Here is a 20,075-nt window from a genome sequence, read left to right on the forward strand (position 1 = left end):
CAAGTTGATTGCGTTCAAGAGATGTAAATCTATAATTCTTTAAATGACAATATAATATTTTAACAATGTTTTCTAATTTTAATTATTTAATTTGTGACGCTGACTTGACTGCCGGTTATTGGAGGGAAACGATTTCCTCAACATCAATGCCATAGTAAAACGCTGTTTTTGGATATAAAAATGAACTTGATAGAACTAAAAATGCATGCATTGTCTAACATAATGTCCTAGGAGTGTCATCTGATGGAGATTGTAAAAGGTTAGTGCATCATTTTAGCTGGTTTTATGGTTTTGGTGACCCTGTCTTTGACTTGACAAAACATTACACACAACTCTTGTAAATGTACTGTCCTAACATACTCTAAATTTATGCTTTCGCCGTAAAACCTTTTTGAAATCGTAAAACGTGGTTAGATTAAGGAGATGTTTATCTTTCAAATGGTGTAACATAGTTGTATTTTTGAAAAATTTGAATTTTGACATTTATTTGGATTCAAATTTGCCGCTCTTGAAATGCACCTGCTGTTGATGGAGTGCACCACGGGTGGCACGCTAGCGTCCCACTAGCCCCAAGAGGTTAAAATGGTGTGAAATAGTCATATGTTTGAGAAATTGAAGTAATAGCATTTCTAAGGTATTTGAATATCGCGCCACGGGATTACACTGGCTGTTGAGTAGGTGGGACACTGGCCCAGAGAGGTTAAGACTCTCAGACAATGAGAAACAAGATTCTCTGGTCTGATGAAACCAAGATTGAACTCTTTGGCCTGAATGCCAAGCGTCACATCTGGCACCATCCCTATGATGAAGCATGCTGGAGGAAGCATCATGCTGTGGGGATGTTTTTCAGCGGCACGGACTGGGAGACTAGTCAGGATCGAGGGAAAGATGAACGGAGCAAAGTACAGAGAGAACCTTGATGAAAACCTGCTCCAGAGCGCTCAGGACCTCAGACTGGGGTGAAGGTTCACCTTCCAACAGGACAACGACCCTAAGCACACAGCAAAGACAACATCAGAGTGGCTTCGGGACAAGTCTCTGAATGTCCTTGAGTGGCCCCGCCAGATCCCGGACTTGAATCTGATCGACGCCCCCCCATCCAACCTCACAGAGCTTGAGAGGATCTGCAGAGAAGAATGGGAGAAACTCACCACATACAGGTGTGCCACATTCTAGATAAGTTCTGTTTGACATTAAGGGAATGTTCTCCTAACTTCTGCACCTGATGCTGCAGCATGGCACAACAAGATCTCACTGTTTTCCCAATTTGACTTCTGATTCGGATGTTTATCCACGTTTAACAACCTGGGTTTCTCCTTCTGCTCTGCATCTTTCCTTTTCTCCAAACTTCAAATTTTGAAGTTGCTACAAACTAAAACGTTGTGTTTAGGCATTCATTCTGAATGGTTAAGGTAAGGGTTGAGGTAAGGGTTGAGTCTACTGTCTACCACTGGGATTGAACATGCAACCTTCCAATCCAGAGTCATGGGATGATGCTACACACATCACTACCCAGGTCCACCCAGATTTACCTGATGGTAATACCGCTCACTGGTGCCCCTAGTGGTTGGTTTTAAAGGCATTTCCCAACATCCTCAGTACACGGACAGACGTCCAATTTCAAAGTTAATCTTGAACGATCTCCCTGGTTAAAATTGACTCACAACAGACACTCAAACTCACAAATACACACACACACACACACACACACACACACACACACACACACACACACACACACACACGTGTGTGCTTCCGTCTCTAGCAGCAATGTTATGTTTGATTGCCTGCAGGATCCTTATCTTGTTCTGGGATGTGAATGTTTGGCTGGTAGTCCTACCACACGACTCCCTGGGTCAGACCATAGAGACATGGCTGGTAGCCCCTACCACACGACTCTCTGGGTCAGACCATAGAGACATGGCTGGTAGTCCTACCACACGACTCCCTGGGTCAGACCATAGAGACATGGCTGGTAGTCCTACCACACGACTCCCTGGGTCAGACCATAGAGACATGGCTGGTAGTCCTACCACACGACTCTCTGGGTCAGACCATAGAGACATGGCTCGTAGTCCTACCACACGACTCTCTGGGTCAGACCATAGAGACATGGCTGGTAGTCCTACCACACGACTCTCTGGGTCAGACCATAGAGACATGGCTGGTAGTCCTACCACACGACTCTCTGGGTCAGACTATAGAGACAAGGCTGTGTGTGTGTGTGTGTGTGTGTGTGTGTGTGTGTGTGTGTGTGTGTGTGTGTGTGTGTGTGTGTGTGTGTGTTAAAACGTTGTGGCCTCATCTAACTCCCAGAGTTAATGCCTGGGCTTATGCTCTCTGGGCTAACACAGTCTTCATGTGAGGGACTGAAGAGCGTGCAGAGAAATGTTGTGAAGCATTTCATCTCTTTGCTGTCGTGTCAATGATGAGGGGTCTGAAGAATGCAAGCACAGCTATTCCCATACACACACACACACACACACACACACACACACACACACACACACACACACACACACACACACACACACACACACACACACACACACACACACAAGGGGGCGTTCTGGCCCAGAGGTTCTGTCGTGATTAGGAAGCGAATCATTTTATTTTACAGAGATCTGATCCCTGTCTGCCACACGCAGCCGTCCACGCTCCAACACACGTAATCCACCAGACATGTGTCCTCCACACAGACCACAGTAGAGGGGATTGTGCAGTCAAACACATACACACGCTACTCTCTAAAGGTGAGACTCTTAATGTCACTGACTAGGCATCGAACCTGGGAGGTCTGTGTGCTATTGTGTTAGCCCACTGAGCTAAAGGCATCAACCCTGTAACATGTTTCTTTAGGTCTCAGGCAAAGTTGCTCATCACCTGAATGTATTCACCAATCACGTCTCAGTAAACACACCTCTACCTCCACCTGTCCTCCTCCACCCAATCAGTCCCATGTCTCATGCATCATTATAATTTTCTAATTTCCTATTGCCATGGCAGCAACCCCCAGCAATAACCATGGTAACACGAGTCATAAAAAGCCTGTATTGAGCCCAAACATACTGTGGTCTGGTTGGTGCCACACACACACACACACACACACACACACACACACACACACACACACACACACACACACACACACACACACACACACACACACACACACACACACACACACACACACACACACGGCCCTGCTCTGAGTTACAAAGGTGCCATTCTCAGGCTGGGCTGTGGACAGTGTGCTCTTGTTCCAGGGGGTCTATAAATACACACATTGGTGTCTGTCTGTCTGTCTGTCTGTCTGTCTGTCTGTCTGTCTGTCTGTCTGTCTGTCTGTCTGTCTGTCTGTCTGTCTGTCTGTCTGTCTGTCTGTCTGTCTGTCTGTCTGTCTGTCTGTCTGTCTGTCTGTCTGTCTGTCTGTCTGTCTGTCTGTCTGTCTGTCTGTCTGAGAAAAGGGGAAGCATATGCATGGTGGAGGTCAATGGTAAAGGAAGTTAAGGGGTACCAACTCCAGCCACCATACAGAACGGTATTTTCACATGGACCACATGGAGGTAGGTAGGTTATTTCCCACTAACAGGAAAACGGAGGGATGATTTGTGCTGACGGAGGAAAAATGTTGATGAGCGGGATCAGCTCACTCACACCACCTCCATACAACCTCCATACAACCTCCACACAACCAACCCTCCACACCCCCTCCATACAACCTCCATACAACCTCCATACAACCAACCCTCCACACCACCTCCATACAACCAACCCTCCACACCACCTCCATACAACCAACCCTCCACACCACCTCCACACAACCAACCCTCCACACCACCGCCATACAACCAACCCTCCACACCACCGCCATACAACCAACCCTCCACACCACCTCCATACAACCAACCCTCCACACCACCTCCATACAACCAACCCTCCACACCACCGCCATACAACCAACCCTCCACACCACCGCCATACAACCAACCCTCCACACCACCGCCATACAACCAACCCTCCACACCACCTCCATACAACCAACCCTCCACACCACCGCCATACAACCAACCCTCCACACCACCGCCATACAACCAACCCTCCACACCACCGCCATACAACCAACCCTCCACACCACCGCCATACAACCAACCCTCCACACCACCGCCATACAACCAACCCTCCACACCAACGCCATACCATGTGTCATTGAAGAGGAAAAAGTTTCCTTCAAAAGGTGTTCAGGTCAGTATAATGGAAGCCTGTAGGAGAGAAGTACAGGCCATTGGCCCCCTTTCCTCTCCTCAACCGCAGATTCAGACAGCAATTACTCTCAACTCTTCTACTTCAGATCCATCTGCTGCTGGGGCTGATTAGGCCTGGAGGACATCAGGTTTTAATGAAGCTGATTAGGCCTGGAGGACATCAGGTCTTAATGAAGCTGATTAGGCCTGGAGGACATCAGGTCTTAATGAAGCTGATTAGGCCTGGAGGACATCAGGTTTTAATGAAGCTGATTAGTCCTGGAGGACATCAGGTCTTAATGAAGCTGATTAGGCCTGGAGGACATAACGTCTTAATGAAGCTGATTAGGCCTGGAGGACATCACGTCTTAATGAAGCTGAGATGGTGTGTGATACATCAGGTTTTAATGAAGCTGAGATGGTGTTTGATACATCAGGTCTTAATGAAGCTGAGATGGTGTGATACATCAGGTCTTAATGAAGCTGAGATGGTGTGTGATACATCAGGTCTTAATGAAGCTGAGATGGTGTGTGATACATCAGGTCTTAATGAAGCTGAGATGGTGTGATACATCAGGTCTTAATGAAGCTGAGATGGTGGGATACATCAGGTCTTAATGAAGCTGAGATGGTGTGTGATACATCAGGTCTTAATGAAGCTGAGATGGTGTGTGATACATCAGGTCTTAATGAAGCTGAGATGGTGTGATACATCAGGTCTTAATGAAGCTGAGATGGTGTGTGATACATCACGTCTTAATGAAGCTGAGATGGTGTGATAAATCAGGTCTTAATGAAGCTGAGATGGTGTGTGATACATCAGGTCTTAATGAAGCTGAGATGGTGTGTGATACATCAGGTCTTAATGAAGCTGAGATGGTGTTTGATACATCAGGTCTTAATGAAGCTGAGATGGTGTGTGATGAGAGGTGCATCAGTGCAGAGTTCAGATGACCAAGGTGTGATGCCTGCATCTATACTGTCCTCATAAGCTTGCATGAAGGGACTCCACTTTTACCCAGTGCAAATAGAAAGGGCCTCTCTCTCTCTCTTTCTCTCTCTCTCCGGATGTTTTCCGCATCTTTTTGGTGACGTGGTAGTCTGTCCGTAATGTCTGTCATTCTGAAGGCACGCTAGCACAAACACACACAGGCCATCTGAGGGGGTTTAAAGCTGCTCCTCTGTCACGGTTTCCCATGGCTCAGTGTTTTTCCCCTGTCTTTATGAGCGACTGGAAGCCATTAGGGAGGCGAGGGTGCTGAACGGGGCAGACCAATCCTCACACAGCGATGACAGCCTTCTCCCATCTCAGCCAGGCTGAGTCCCCTTCCCTCCGCCAACAAATTAAACACAAATGTCCAACACACAGGCTTACGTATAGTAATAGATATGCTTCATGTAGGCCTGTACTGTACACTGAAAGTTTACTTAGTACGTGGGTCACAACTGAGTTCAGGATGTATAGACGTATGCATGATGTCACAGGTGTCTGGCAAAAACAACTGATCAGAACTCCCCTCCTCCTCCTTTCTCCTCCTCTCCACCTCCTCTCCACCTCCTCTCCACCTCCTCCTCTACTCTCTCCCCCTCTCCTCTCCTCTCTCCTCCTCCTCTCCTCTCTCCTCCTCCTCTCCCCTCCTCTCCTCCTCCTCTCCCCTCCTCTCCTCCTCCTCTCCTCTCTCCTCCTCCTCTCCTCTCCCCTCCTCTCCTCCTCCTCTCCTCTCTCCTCCTCTCCTCCTCCTCCTCTCCTCTCTCCTCTCCTCTCTCCCTCTCCCCTCTCTCCTCTCTCCTCCTCTCCTCCTCTCCTCCTCTCCCCTCTCTCCTCTCTCCTCCTCTCCTCCTCTCTCCTCTTCTCTCCTCATCTCCTCCTCTCCTCTCTCCTCCTCCTCTCCCCTCCTCTCCTCCTCCTCCTCTCCTCTCTCCTCTCTCCTCCTCCTCTCCTCCTCTCCTCCTCCTCCTCTCTCCTCCTCCTCCTCCTCTCTCCTCCTCTCCTCCTCTCCTCCTCTCCTCCTCTCTCTCCTCTCCTCCTCTCCTCCTCCTCCTCTCCTCTCTCCTCCTCTCTTCCTCTCCTCTCCTCTCCTCTCTCTCCTCCTCTCCTCCTCTCTCCTCTCCTCCTCTCCTCCTCTCTCCTCTCTCCTCCTCTCTCCTCTCTCCTCCTCCTCTCCCCTCCTCTCCTCCTCTTCTCTCTCCTCCTCTCTACTCCTCTCTCCTCTCTTCTCCTCCTCTCCTCCTCTCTCCTCCTCTCTCCTCCTCCTCCTCTCTCCTCCTCCCCTCCTTTCTCCTCTCCTCCTCGTCAGTCTTGTCCTAATATCAGTGTCCAGAGTTATGAGTCCCAGTGGAAGACAGATTTTCCAACCATCCATCCTGCCCCAGACGTGTGAAGATAAGGGTGTGTGTGTGCGTTGTGTTTGGATGCGTGCGATTGCATGTGTGTGTGGAATGTGTGTGTCTCAGCATATCTCTCTGATCTAATTGTGGGGATGGATGTGTCTGTGGTGATGGTGTGGCAGGGGGGCTTTTTCCTATTCCAATCTAGGCTTCGTTGTCTTGGAATTCTGCTCCATGAAAAGGCATCTTCCCTCCCAGCCCACTTAGTGCACGGGGCTGGGGTCAGCCCACTAGAACACAGGGTTCTCAGCATAGGAAGTAATCACAAGCAGCAGGGCTCAGCAGCTCACATACTGTTAGTAGAACACAGGGTTCAGACTGGTTCAGCAGAACACAGGGTCAGAGACTGGGGTATGTTAGCAGAACACAGGGTTCAGAGACTGGGGTTCTGTTAGCAGAACACAGGGTTCAGAGGCTGGGGTTATGTTAGCAGAACACAGGGTTAGAGGCTGGGGTTCTGTTAGCAGAAACAGTGTTCAGAGGCTGGGGTTCTGTTAGTAGAACACAGGGTTCAGAGACTGGGGTTCTGTTAGTAGAACACAGGGTTCAGAGACTGGGGTTCTGTTAGTAGAACACAGGGTTCGGAGACTGGGGTTCTGTTAGTAGAACACAGGGTTCAGAAACTGGTGTTCTGTTAGCAGGACACAGGGTTCAGAGGCTGTGGTTCTGTTAGTAGAACACAGGGTTCAGAGGCTGTGGTTCTGTTAGTAGAACACAGGGTTCAGAGACTGGGGTTATGTTAGCAGAACACAGGGTTCAGAGACTGGGGTTCTGTTAGCAGAACACAGGGTTCAGAGACTGGGGTTATGTTAGCAGAACACAGGGTTCAGAGACTGGGGTTCTGTTAGCAGAACACAGTGTTCAGAGGCTGGGGTTCTGTTAGTAGAACACAGGGTTCAGAGACTGGGGTTCTGTTAGTAGAACACAGGGTTCAGAGACTGGGGTTCTGTTAGTAGAACACAGGGTTCAGAGACTGGGGTTCTGTTAGTAGAACACAGGGTTCAGAGACTGGGGTTCTGTTAGTAGAACACAGGGTTCAGAAACTGGTGTTCTGTTAGCAGGACACAGGGTTCAGAGGCTGTGGTTCTGTTAGTAGAACACAGGGTTCAGAGGCTGTGGTTCTGTTAGCAGGACACAGGGTTCAGAGGCTGTGGTTCTGTTAGTAGAACACAGGGTTCAGAGGCTGGGGTTCTGTTAGTAGAACACAGGGTTCAGGGGCTGTGGTTCTGTTAGTAGAACGCAGGGTTCAGAGGCTGGGGTTCTGTTAGCAGAACAAAGGGTTCAGAGGCTGGGGTTCTGTTAGTAGAACACAGGGTTCAGAGACTGGGGTTCTGTTAGCAGAACACAGGGTTCAGAGACTGGGGTTCTGTTAGCAGAACACAGGGTTCAGAGGCTGGGGTTCTGTTAGTAGAACACAGGGTTCAGAGGCTGGGGTTCTGGTAGTAGAACACAGGGTTCAGAGGCTGGGGTTCTGTTAGTAGAACACAGGGTTCAGAGACTGGGGTTCTGTTAGTAGAACACAGGGTTCAGAGGCTGGGGTTCTGTTAGCAGAACACAGGGTTCAGAGACTGGGGTTCTGTTAGTAGAACACAGGGTTCAGAGAATGGGGTTCTGTTAGTAGAAAACAGGGTTGAGAGACTGGGGTTCTGTTAGTAGAACACAGGGTTCAGAGGCTGGGGTTCTGGTAGTAGAACACAGGGTTCAGAGACTGGGGTTCTGTTAGTAGAACACAGGGTTCAGAGACTGGGGTTCTGTTAGTAGAACACAGGGTTCAGAGGCTGGGGTTCTGGTAGTAGAACACAGGGTTCAGAGGCTGGTGTTCTGTTAGTAGAACACAGGGTTCAGAGACTGGGGTTCTGTTAGTAGAAAACAGGGTTCAGAGACTGGGGTTCTGTTAGTAGAACACAGGGTTCAGAGACTGGGTTTCTGTTAGTAGAACACAGGGTTCAGAGGCTGGGGTTCTGTTAGCAGAACACAGGGTTCAGAGGCTGGGGTTCTGTTAGCAGAACACAGGGTTCAGAGGCTGTGGTTCTGTTAGTAGAACACAGGGTTCAGAGGCTGGGGTTCTGTTAGCAGAACACAGGGTTCAGAGGCTGTGGTTCTGTTAGCAGAACACAGGGTTCAGAGGCTGGGGTTCTGTTAGCAGAACACAGGGTTCAGAGACTGGGGTTCAAATACACTCTTGGCTCTGGGCCAAATAATACAGAAATACTACAGACTGAGCTGCCCCTCTATAACCCACTAATGCCTCTCTGGAATAATCAGCCCACACAATCACTCACATCCACTGTCCAGACAAAAGTTATACACAAACACACAGTACAGTAGAACCACTATGGTTATGTCATGAAAAGCCTACAATGAAACATTTGAAAAGTATTAACACAGTTGTTGTAACAGCCGAGCAGCAAGAGCAGTTTGCTAATGTAATCTCGGATCCTTACTGTCAGTAGAGACAGATGGCTGAGGCCAGGCTTCATAGGAGGAACTGAATGTTGGGAACATTAGTGCTGGGACTGTTCGTCTGTGTGTGTCTGTGTGTGTCTGTGTGTGTGTGTGTGTCTGTGTGTGTCTGTGTGTGTCTGTGTGTGTCTGTGTGTGTGTGTGTATGCGTGTGTGTATGCGTGTATTCCCATCCATCACTTTGATGAGCAGCTCGAAACAAAACAAGATGGAATTAGATAGCATTGCAGCCCAGAGACATCCATCACTACGGGAGATGATCAGAAGGGGAGGAGGAGGTAAGGGGGAAAGGGGAGGGGAAAGGGGGAGAGTGGAGGGTATTAGAAGAGGAGAGGAGAAAGAGAGGGATGGAGGAGAGGGGAGAGAAGACGACATGGGAGGTGGGCTCAAGGCTATTTTCAGACAAGACGACACTCTCTCTTTCTCCCGGTGTGAAGTGTTCCAGACCGGTGTGTTAATACATCCTGAGGTGTTCCAGACCGGTGTGTTAATACATCCTGAGGTGTTCCAGACCGATGTGTTAATACATCCTGAGGTGTTCCAGACCGGTGTGTTAATACATCCTGAAGTGTTCCGGACCGGTGTGTTAATACATCCTGAGGTGTTCCAGACCGGTGTGTTAATACATCCTGAGGTGTTCCAGACCTCCAGTCCTTATAGCCTTTAACTCAGCTACAAGAACATAAGCAGAGTAGAAGGGTATACTTTCACTTTCACAACACATTTTAGTTTATATATGTGAGAGCACTGAATGCCAGGGAACTTCCTGCAGATGAACTTTGTGATTTACATGATTTACAATTCACTGAAAACCCAATAAAAAAACCAATACACAGTATTGGCCAGCTACAGCGCATCCGAAAAGTTTTCAAACAACTTCCCTTTTTCCACATGTTGTTACGTTACAGCCTTATTCTAAATTCCTCTTCAAATCTACACACAATACCCCATAATGACAAAGGGAAAACAGGTTTTTAGATTTAAGACCTTATTTACATAAGTATTCAGACCCTTTGCTATGAGACTTGAAATTGAGCTCAGGTGCATCCTGTTTCCATTGATCATCCTTGAGATGTTTCTACAACTTGATTGGAGTCCACCTGTTGTAAATTCAATTGATTGGACATCATTTGGAAAGGCACACACTTGTCTATATGAGGTCCCACAGTTAACAGTGCATGTCAGAGCAAAAATCAGGCCATTAGGTTGAAGGAATTGTCCGTAGAGACAAAAGACGGGATTGTGTCGAGGCAATTTATAACAAAACAGAAATACTTTATTTACATAAGTATTCAGACCCTTTGCTCTGACACTTGAAATTGAGCTCAGGTGCATCCTGTTTCCATTGATCATCCTTGAGATGTTTCTACAACTTGATTGGAGTCCACCTGCATCATGCTTCACTGTAGGGATGCTGCCAGGTTTCCTCCAAACATGACACTTGGCATTCACACCAAAGAGTTCAATCTTGTTTTCATCAGACAGGTGTGTGCCTTTCCAAATCATGTCCAATCAATTGAACTGTGGGGATATTTTTCAGTGGCAGGGTCTGGGAGACCAGTCAGGATCGAGGCACAGATGAACAGAGCAAAGTACAGAGAGATCCTTGATGAAAAGCGCTCTGGAACAGGTTAGAACCTCAGACTGGGAAAAGGTTCACCTTCCAACAGGACAACGACTCTAAGCACACAGATAAGACAACGCAGGAGTGGCTTTGGGACAAGTCTCTGAATGTCCTTGAGTGGCCCAGCCAGAGTCCGAACTTAAACCTGATCGAACATCCCTGGAGAGACCTGAAAATAGCTGTGCAGCAACGCTCCCCATCCAACCTGACAGAGATTGAGAGGATCTGCTGAGAAGAATGGGAGAAACTCCCCAAATACAGGTGTGCCAAGCTTGTAGCTTCATACCCAAGAAGACTTGAGGCTGTAATCACTGCCAAAGGTGCTTCAACAAAGCACTGAGTAAAGGGTCTGAATACTTATGTAAATGTCATATTTCAGTTTATACATTTGCAAAAAAATCTAAAAACCTGTTTTTGCTGTGTCATTATGGGGTAGTGTGTAGATTGATGAGGGAAGAAATGTCATCAATTTAAGAATAAGGCTGTAATGTAAAAAATGTGGAAAAAGTCAAAGGGTCTGAATACATTCGGAATGCACTGTAATAGTTTAACAGTGTTGTTTCCGTCCCTCTCCTCGCCCCAACCTGGGCTCGAACCAGAGACCCTTGCACACATCAACAACTGCCTCCCACAAAGCATCGTTACCCATCGCTCCACAAAAGCCGCGGCCCTTGCAGAGCAAGGGGAACAACCACTTCAGGTCTCAGAGCGAGTGACGTCACCGATTCAAACGCTATTAGCGCGCACCACCGCTAACTAACTAGCCATTTCACATCGGTTGCAATAGCATAACCACCGATCAAGCAACATTATGGACTAAGCATTCAAATCCTGTTGCTGCAGTGCAGGATTATTTTGCTGTGACAATATAGGTCACATTAAGATCCTATATCTGTAAGATAAACGCTAATGCTAACAACACTAATTTGGAGTAAAAGGTGTAAACACTATTCCTAAAATATAAAAGGTGTGTAAACAGAGGTTAGGTGGATGCACCCTCTACTACATCCCTGGTCTCTGCTGTGGAGATGATTTGGTGGAAAACAACAAGTGTTTACCGCGTCTCTGACTCCGTGAAGAGAGAGAGAGGAAACCCTCCAGAGCCTGGTGATGAAAAGTCTTTAAACAGCATTAGTGTAGAAGAGACACACCTCTACATCACACACTCTAATATTTATATTCTATATATATCACTTTCAATGGGATCTCAGTTAGAGCCACAAACTGCTGAGCTAGGGGAGGAGCTGTGTGAGTGAGTGTGTGAGTGAGTGAGTGAGTGAGTGAGTGAGTGAGTGAGTGAGTGAGTGGGTTCTGTGTTTACGGAGCTGGTCCGGTCTGGGCCGGTGTTGTGATGTTCTGTATTTACGGAGCTGGTCCGGTCTGGGCCGGTGTTGTGATGTTCTGTATTTACGGTGCTGGTCCGGTCTGGGCCGGTGTTGTGATGTTCTGTATTTACGGTGCTGGTCCGGTCTGGGCCGGTGTTGTGATGTTCTGTATTTACGGTGCTGGTGCGGTCTGGGCCGGTGTTGTGATGTTCTGTATTTACGGAGCTGGTCCGGTCTGGGCCGGTGTTGTGATGTTCTGTATTTACGGAGCTGGTCCGGTCTGGGCCGGTGTTGTGATGTTCTGTATTTACGGTGCTGGTCCGGTCTGGGCCGGTGTTGTGATGTTCTGTATTTACGGTGCTGGTCCGGTCTGGGCCGGTGTTGTGATGTTCTGTATTTACGGTGCTGGTCCGGTCTGGGCCGGTGTTGTGATGTTCTGTATTTACGGTGCTGGTCCGGTCTGGGCCGGTGTTGTGATGTTCTGTATTTACGGTGCTGGTCCGGTCTGGGCCGGTGTTGTGATGTTCTGTATTTACGGTGCTGGTCCGGTCTGGGCCGGTGTTGTGATGTTTTGTGACTGTATAATTTGTCATATTGGTTGGCAGGGTGTTTATGCAGAATTCATGTGACGTCCTACAGATGTACATTACAACTCGTGTGGTTGTGGTGGAGGCAGACACTCACACCAGTACTAACACACACACACACACACACACACACACACACACACACACACACACACACACACACACACACACACACACACACACACACACACACACACACAGGCCTCTACACACACACCCACACACACACACACACACACTGTATATGTCCAATCTCTCTAATCTAAGCAGCAATGTGCCACTCAAACTCAGCTCTGTCAAAACTGCCAATCTATCATAGGAAATGTTGATAATCTTTCATAGATGTGTTCATCTATTATAGAGCTGGTAACCATTTGTAACATGTGTTGTGTGAATGCATCGTAAACTATTATGAAAACAAACATCGATGGTAGAGATTACACATCAGATGAGCTTGTGGAATACTGTACCTCAGAAGTAGGAAAGGAAAAGGATAGGGAGAGAGAGAGGGAAGAGAGGAGAGGAGGAGGAGAGCTTGTAGGAGCCAGTCACCACAGGATCACTGTGTCTTTGTGTCACTAAAGCCAGAAACCTACATTTGGAAACCAGGTGACACGAAAGAGAGAGTGGAGGGGGAGAGAGAGAGAGGGAGAGAGAGAGAGAGACAGAGACAGAGAGACAGAGGGAAGGAGAGGGTAGAGTGCACCTGACCATGGTGAATTGACACAGGAGGAAAGTGGAAGATCTGGTTCATCTGAGATCCTCCAAATGACAGAAGAGTCAGACACAGGGACAGTCACAGAGACAAACAGGGACAGAGTCACAGAGACAAACAGGGACAGAGTCACAGAGACAAACAGGGAAGCAAATTAAAACAGAGTCACAGAGACAAACAGGGACAGAGTAACAGAGACAAACAGGGACAGAGTCACAGAGACAAACAGGGACAGAGTCACAGAGACAAACAGGGACAGTCACAGAGACAAACAGGGACAGAGTCACAGAGACAAACAGGGACAGAGTCACAGAGACTGTGTTATGTGTGTGTAAGAGCGTGTGTGTACTGTGTTATGTGTGTGTAAGAGAGTGTGTGTACTGTGTTATGTGTGTGTTAGAGCGTGTGTGTACTGTGTTATGTGTGTGTAAGAGCGTGTGTGTACTGTTATGTGTGTGTGTAAGAGCGTGTGTGTACTGTGTTATGTGTGTGTAAGAGCGTGTGTGTACTGTGTTATGTGTGTGTTAGAGCGTGTGTGTACTGTGTTATGTGTGTGTTAGAGCGTGTGTGTACTGTGTTATGTGTGTGTAAGAGCGTGTGTGTACTGTGTTATGTGTGTGTTAGAGCGTGTGTACTGTGTTATGTGTGTGTGTAAGAGCGTGTGTGTACTGTGTTATGTGTGTGTAAGAGCGTGTGTGTACTGTGTTATGTGTGTGTAAGAGCGTGTGTGTACTGTGTTATGTGTGTGTTAGAGCGTGTGTGTACTGTGTTATGTGTGTGTAAGAGCGTGTGTGTACTGTGTTATGTGTGTGTTAGAGCGTGTGTGTACTGTGTTATGTGTGTGTTAGAGCGTGTGTGTACTGTGTTATGTGTGTGTAAGAGCGTGTGTGTACTGTGTTATGTGTGTGTTAGAGCGTGTGTGTACTGTGTTATGTGTGTGTAAGAGCGTGTGTGTACTGTGTTATGTGTGTGTAAGAGCGTGTGTGTACTGTGTTATGTGTGTGTTAGAGCGTGTGTGTACTGTTATGTGTGTGTTAGAGCGTGTGTGTACTGTGTTATGTGTGTGTTAGAGCGTGTGTGTACTGTGTTATGCGTGTGTAAGAGCGTGTGTGTACTGTGTTATGTGTGTGTTAGAGCGTGTGTGTACTGTGTTATGTGTGTGTAAGAGCGTGTGTGTACTGTGTTATGTGTGTGTTAGAGCGTGTGTGTACTGTGTTATGTGTGTGTTAGAGCGTGTGTGTACTGTGTTATGTGTGTGTTAGAGCGTGTGTGTACTGTGTTATGTGTGTGTAAGAGCGTGTGTGTACTGTGTTATGTGTGTGTTAGAGCGTGTGTGTACTGTGTTATGTGTGTGTAAGAGCGTGTGTGTACTGTGTTTTGTGTGTGTTAGAGCGTGTGTGTACTGTGTTATGTGTGTGTTAGAGCGTGTGTGTACTGTGTTATGTGTGTGTAAGAGCGTGTGTGTACTGTGTTATGTGTGTGTTAGAGCGTGTGTGTACTGTGTTATGTGTGTGTAAGAGCGTGTGTGTACTGTGTTATGTGTGTGTTAGAGCGTGTGTGTACTGTGTTATGTGTGTGTTAGAGCGTGTGTGTACTGTGTTATGTGTGTGTAAGAGCGTGTGTGTACTGTGTTATGTGTGTGTGTAAGAGGATGTGTGTACTGTTATGTGTGTGTGTAAGAGGATGTGTGTACTGTTATGTGTGTGTGTAAGAGCGTGTGTGTACTGTGTTATGTGTGTGTAAGAGCGTGTGTGTACTGTGTTATGTGTGTGTTAGAGCGTGTGTGTACTGTGTTATGTGTGTGTTAGAGCGTGTGTGTACTGTGTTATGTGTGTGTTAGAGCGTGTGTGTACTGTGTTATGTGTGTGTAGGAGCGTGTGTGTACTGTGTTATGTGTGTGTTAGAGCGTGTGTGTACTGTGTTATGTGTGTGTTAGAGCGTGTGTGTACTGTGTTATGTGCGTGTAAGAGCGTGTGTGTACTGTGTTAGAGCGTGTGTGTACTGTGTTATGTGTGTGTTAGAGCGTGTGTACTGTGTTATGTGTGTGTTAGAGCGTGTGTGTACTGTGTTATGTGTGTGTTAGAGCGTGTGTGTACTGTGTTATGTGTGTGTAAGAGCGTGTGTGTACTGTGTTATGTGTGTGTAAGAGCGTGTGTGTACTGTGTTATGTGTGTGTTAGAGCGTGTGTGTACTGTGTTATGTGTGTGTTAGAGCGTGTGTGTACTGTGTTATGTGTGTGTTAGAGCGTGTGTGTACTGTGTTATGTGTGTGTTAGAGCGTTTGTGTACTGTGTTATGTGTGTGTAAGAGCGTGTGTGTACTGTGCTATGTGTGTGTAAGAGCGTGTGTGTACTGTGTTATGTGTGTGTAAGAGCGTGTGTGTACTGTGTTATGTGTGTGTTAGAGCGTGTGTGTACTTTGTTATGTGTGTGTTAGAGCGTGTGTGTACTGTGTTATGTGTGTGTTAGAGCGTGTGTGTACGGTGTTATGTGTGTGTTAGAGCGTGTGTGTACTGTGTTATGTGTGTGTAGGAGCGTGTGTGTACTGTGTTATGTGTGTGTTAGAGCGTGTGTGTACTGTGTTATGTGTGTGTTAGAGCGTGTGTGTACTGTGTTATGTGCGTGTAAGAGCGTGTGTGTACTGTGTTAGAGCGTGTGTGTACTGTGTTATGTGTGTGTTAGAGCGTGTGTACTGTGTTATGTGTGTGTTAGAGCGTGTGTGTACTGTGTTATGTGTGTGTTAGAGCGTGTGTGTACTGTGTTATGTGTGTGTAAGAGCGTGTGTGTACTGTGTTATGTGTGTGTAAGAGCGTGTGTGTACTGTGTTATGTGTGTGTTAGAGCGTGTGTGTACTGTGTTATGTGTGTGTTAGAGCGTGTGTGTACTGTGTTATGTGTGTGTTAGAGCGTGTGTGTACTGTGTTATGTGTGTGTTAGAGCGTTTGTGTACTGTGTTATGTGTGTGTAAGAGCGTGTGTGTACTGTGCTATGTGTGTGTAAGAGTGTGTGTGTACTGTGTTATGTGTGTATAAGAGCGTGTGTGTACTGTGTTATGTGTGTGTTAGAGCGTGTGTGTACTGTGTTATGTGTGTGTTAGAGCGTGTGTGTACAGTGTTATGTGTGTGTTAGAGCGTGTGTGTACGGTGTTATGTGTGTGTTAGAGCGTGTGTGTACTGTGTTATGTGTGTGTTAGAGCGTATGTGTACTGTTATGTGTGTGTTAGAGCGTGTGTGTACTGTGTTATGTGTGTGTTAGAGCGTGTGTGTACTGTGTTATGTGTGTGTAAGAGTGTGTGTACTGTGGTATGTGTGTGTTAGAGCGTGTGTGTACTGTGTTATGTGTGTGTTAGAGCGTGTGTGTACTGTGTTATGTGTGTGTAAGAGCGTGTGTGTACTGTGTTATGTGTGTGTTAGAGCGTGTGTGTACTGTGTTATGTGTGTGTAAGAGCGTGTGTGTACTGTGTTATGTGTGTGTTAGAGCGTGTGTGTACTGTGTTATGTGTGTGTTAGAGCGTGTGTGTACTGTGTTATGTGCGTGTAAGAGCGTGTGTGTACTGTGTTAGAGCGTGTGTGTACTGTGTTATGTGTGTGTTAGAGCGTGTGTGTACTGTGTTATGTGTGTGTAAGAGCATGTGTGTACTGTGTTATGTGTGTGTTAGAGTGAGTGTGTACTGTGTTATGTGCGTGTAATAGCGTGTGTGTACTGTGTTATGTGTCTGTAAGAGCGTGTGTGTACTGTGTTATGTGGGTGTTAGAGCGTGTGTGTACTGTGTTATGTGTGTGTTAGAGCGTGTGTGTACTGTGTTATGTGTGTGTTAGAGCGTGTGTGTACTGTGTTATGTGTGTGTTAGAGCGTGTGTGTACTGTGTTATGTGTGTGTTAGAGCGTGTGTGTACTGTGTTATGTGTGGGTAAGAGCGTGTGTGTACTGTGCTATGTGTTTGTAAGAGCGTGTGTGTACTGTGCTATGTGTGTGTAAGAGCGTGTGTGTACTGTGTTATGTGTGTGTAAGAGCGTGTGTGTACTGTGTTATGTGTGTGTTAGAGCGTGTGTGTACTGTGTTATGTGTGTGTTAGAGCGTGTGTGTACTGTGTTATGTGTGTGTTAGAGCGTGTGTGTACTGTGTTATGTGTGTGTTAGAGCGTGTGTGTACTGTGTTATGTGTGTGTTAGAGCGTGTGTGTACTGTTATGTGTGTGTTAGAGCGTGTGTGTACTGTGTTATGTGTGTGTTAGAGCGTGTGTGTACTGTGTTATGTGTGTGTAAGAGTGTGTGTACTGTGGTATGTGTGTGTTAGAGCGTGTGTGTACTGTGTTATGTGTGTGTTAGAGCGTGTGTGTACTGTGTTATGTGTGTGTAAGAGCGTGTGTGTACTGTGTTATGTGTGTGTTAGAGCGTGTGTGTACTGTGTTATGTGTGTGTAAGAGCGTGTGTGTACTGTGTTATGTGTGTGTTAGAGCGTGTGTGTACTGTGTTATGTGTGTGTTAGAGCGTGTGTGTACTGTGTTATGTGCGTGTAAGAGCGTGTGTGTACTGTGTTAGAGCGTGTGTGTACTGTGTTATGTGTGTGTTAGAGCGTGTGTGTACTGTGTTATGTGTGTGTTAGAGCGTGTGTGTACTGTGTTATGTGTGTGTTAGAGCGTGTGTGTACTGTGTTATGTGTATGTAAGAGCGTGTGTGTACTGTGTTATGTGTGTGTTAGAGCGTGTGTGTACTGTGTTATGTGTGTGTTAGAGCGTGTGTGTACTGTGTTATGTGTGTGTTAGAGCGTGTGTGTACTGTGTTATGTGTGTGTTAGAGCGTGTGTGTACTGTGTTATGTGTGTGTTAGAGCGTGTGTGTACTGTTATGTGTGTGTTAGAGCGTGTGTGTACTGTGTTATGTGTGTGTTAGAGCGTGTGTGTACTGTGTTATGTGTGTGTAAGAGTGTGTGTACTGTGGTATGTGTGTGTTAGAAGCGTGTGTGTACTGTGTTATGTGTGTGTTAGAGCGTGTGTGTACTGTGTTATGTGTGTGTAAGAGCGTGTGTGTACTGTGTTATGTGTGTGTTAGAGCGTGTGTGTACTGTGTTATGTGTGTGTAAGAGCGTGTGTGTACTGTGTTATGTGTGTGTTAGAGCGTGTGTGTACTGTGTTATGTGTGTGTTAGAGCGTGTGTGTACTGTGTTATGTGCGTGTAAGAGCGTGTGTGTACTGTGTTAGAGCGTGTGTGTACTGTGTTATGTGTGTGTTAGAGCGTGTGTGTACTGTGTTATGTGTGTGTTAGAGCGTGTGTGTACTGTGTTATGTGTGTGTTAGAGCGTGTGTGTACTGTGTTATGTGTGTGTAAGAGCGTGTGTGTACTGTGTTATGTGTGTGTTAGAGCGTGTGTGTACTGTGTTATGTGTGTGTTAGAGCGTGTGTGTACTGTGTTATGTGTGTGTTAGAGCGTGTGTGTACTGTGTTATGTGTGTGTTAGGCGTGTGTGTACTGTGTTATGTGTGTGTTAGAGCGTGTGTGTACTGTGTTATGTGTGTGTAGAGCGTGTGTGTACTGTGTTATGTGTGTGTTAGAGCGTGTGTGTACTGTGTTATGTGTGTGTAGAAGCGTGTGTGTACTGTGTTATGTGTGTGTAAGAGCGTGTGTGTACTGTGTTATGTGGGTGTTAGAGCGTGTGTGTACTGTGTTATGTGTGTGTTAGAGCGTGTGTGTACTGTGTTATGTGTGTGTTAGAGCGTGTGTGTACTGTGTTATGTGTGTGTTAGAGCGTGTGTGTACTGTTATGTGTGTGTTAGAGCGTGTGTGTACTGTGTTATGTGTGTGTTAGAGCGTGTGTGTACTGTGTTATGTGTGTGTACTGTGTCGTGTGTGTAAGAGCGTGTGTGTACTGTGTTATGTGTGTGTTAGAGCGTGTGTGTACTGTGTTATGTGTGTGTTAGAGCGTGTGTGTACTGTGTTATGTGTGTGTTAGAGCGTGTGTGTACTGTGTTATGTGTGTGTAAGAGCGTGTGTGTACTGTGTTATGTGTGTGTAAGAGCGTGTGTGTACTGTGTTATGTGTGTGTTAGAGAGTGTGTGTACTGTTATGTGTGTGTTAGAGCGTGTGTGTACTGTGTTATGTGTGTGTTAGAGAGTGTGTGTACTGTGTTATGCGTGTGTAAGAGCGTGTGTGTACTGTGTTATGTGTGTGTAAGAGCGTGTGTGTACTGTGTTATGTGTGTGTTAGAGCGTGTGTGTACTGTGTTATGTGTGTGTTAGAGAGTGTGTGTACTGTGTTATGTGCGTGTTAGAGCGTGTGTGTACTGTGTTAGAGCGTGTGTGTACTGTGTTATGTGTGTGTTAGAGCGTGTGTGTACTGTGTTATGTGTGTGTTAGAGCGTGTGTGTACTGTGTTATGTGTGTGTTAGAGCGTGTGTGTACTGTGTTATGTGTGTGTAGAGCGTGTGTGTACTGTGTTATGTGTGTGTTAGAGCGTGTGTGTACTGTGTTATGTGTGTGTTAGAGCGTGTGTGTACTGTGTTATGTGTGTGTAAGAGCGTGTGTGTACTGTGTTATGTGTGTGTTAGGCGTGTGTGTACTGTGTTATGTGTGTGTAAGGCGTGTGTGTACTGTGTTATGTGTGTGTAAGAGCGTGTGTGTACTGTGTTATGTGTGTGTTAGAGCGTGTGTGTACTGTGTTATGTGTGTGTTAGAGCGTGTGTGTACTGTGTTATGTGTGTGTTAGAGCGTGTGTGTACTGTGTTATGTGTGTGTTAGAGC

The 20,075-nt window shown here is 46.7% G+C and overlaps 1 protein-coding gene across 1 annotated transcript; it reads left to right on the top strand.

The window, feature by feature from the left end:
• Positions 1–3,628: 3,628 nt before the first annotated feature.
• On the top strand, positions 3,629–4,213 carry LOC123725657 (uncharacterized histidine-rich protein DDB_G0274557-like). The gene has a single exon (XM_045692135.1). It carries the CDS (start codon positions 3,629–3,631, stop codon positions 4,211–4,213), a length of 585 nt encoding a protein of 194 aa, XP_045548091.1.
• Positions 4,214–20,075: the final 15,862 nt, after the last annotated feature.

Source organism: Salmo salar, chromosome ssa12 (assembly GCF_905237065.1).
Source record: "Salmo salar chromosome ssa12, Ssal_v3.1, whole genome shotgun sequence".
NCBI classification, from domain to species: Eukaryota; Metazoa; Chordata; class Actinopteri; order Salmoniformes; family Salmonidae; genus Salmo; species Salmo salar.

What these genes read in the sequence shown, in the direction of transcription:
- LOC123725657 (XM_045692135.1), top strand. Translation starts at nt 3,629, where the DNA reads ATGTTGATGAGCGGGATCAGCTCACTCACACCACCTCCATACAACCTC.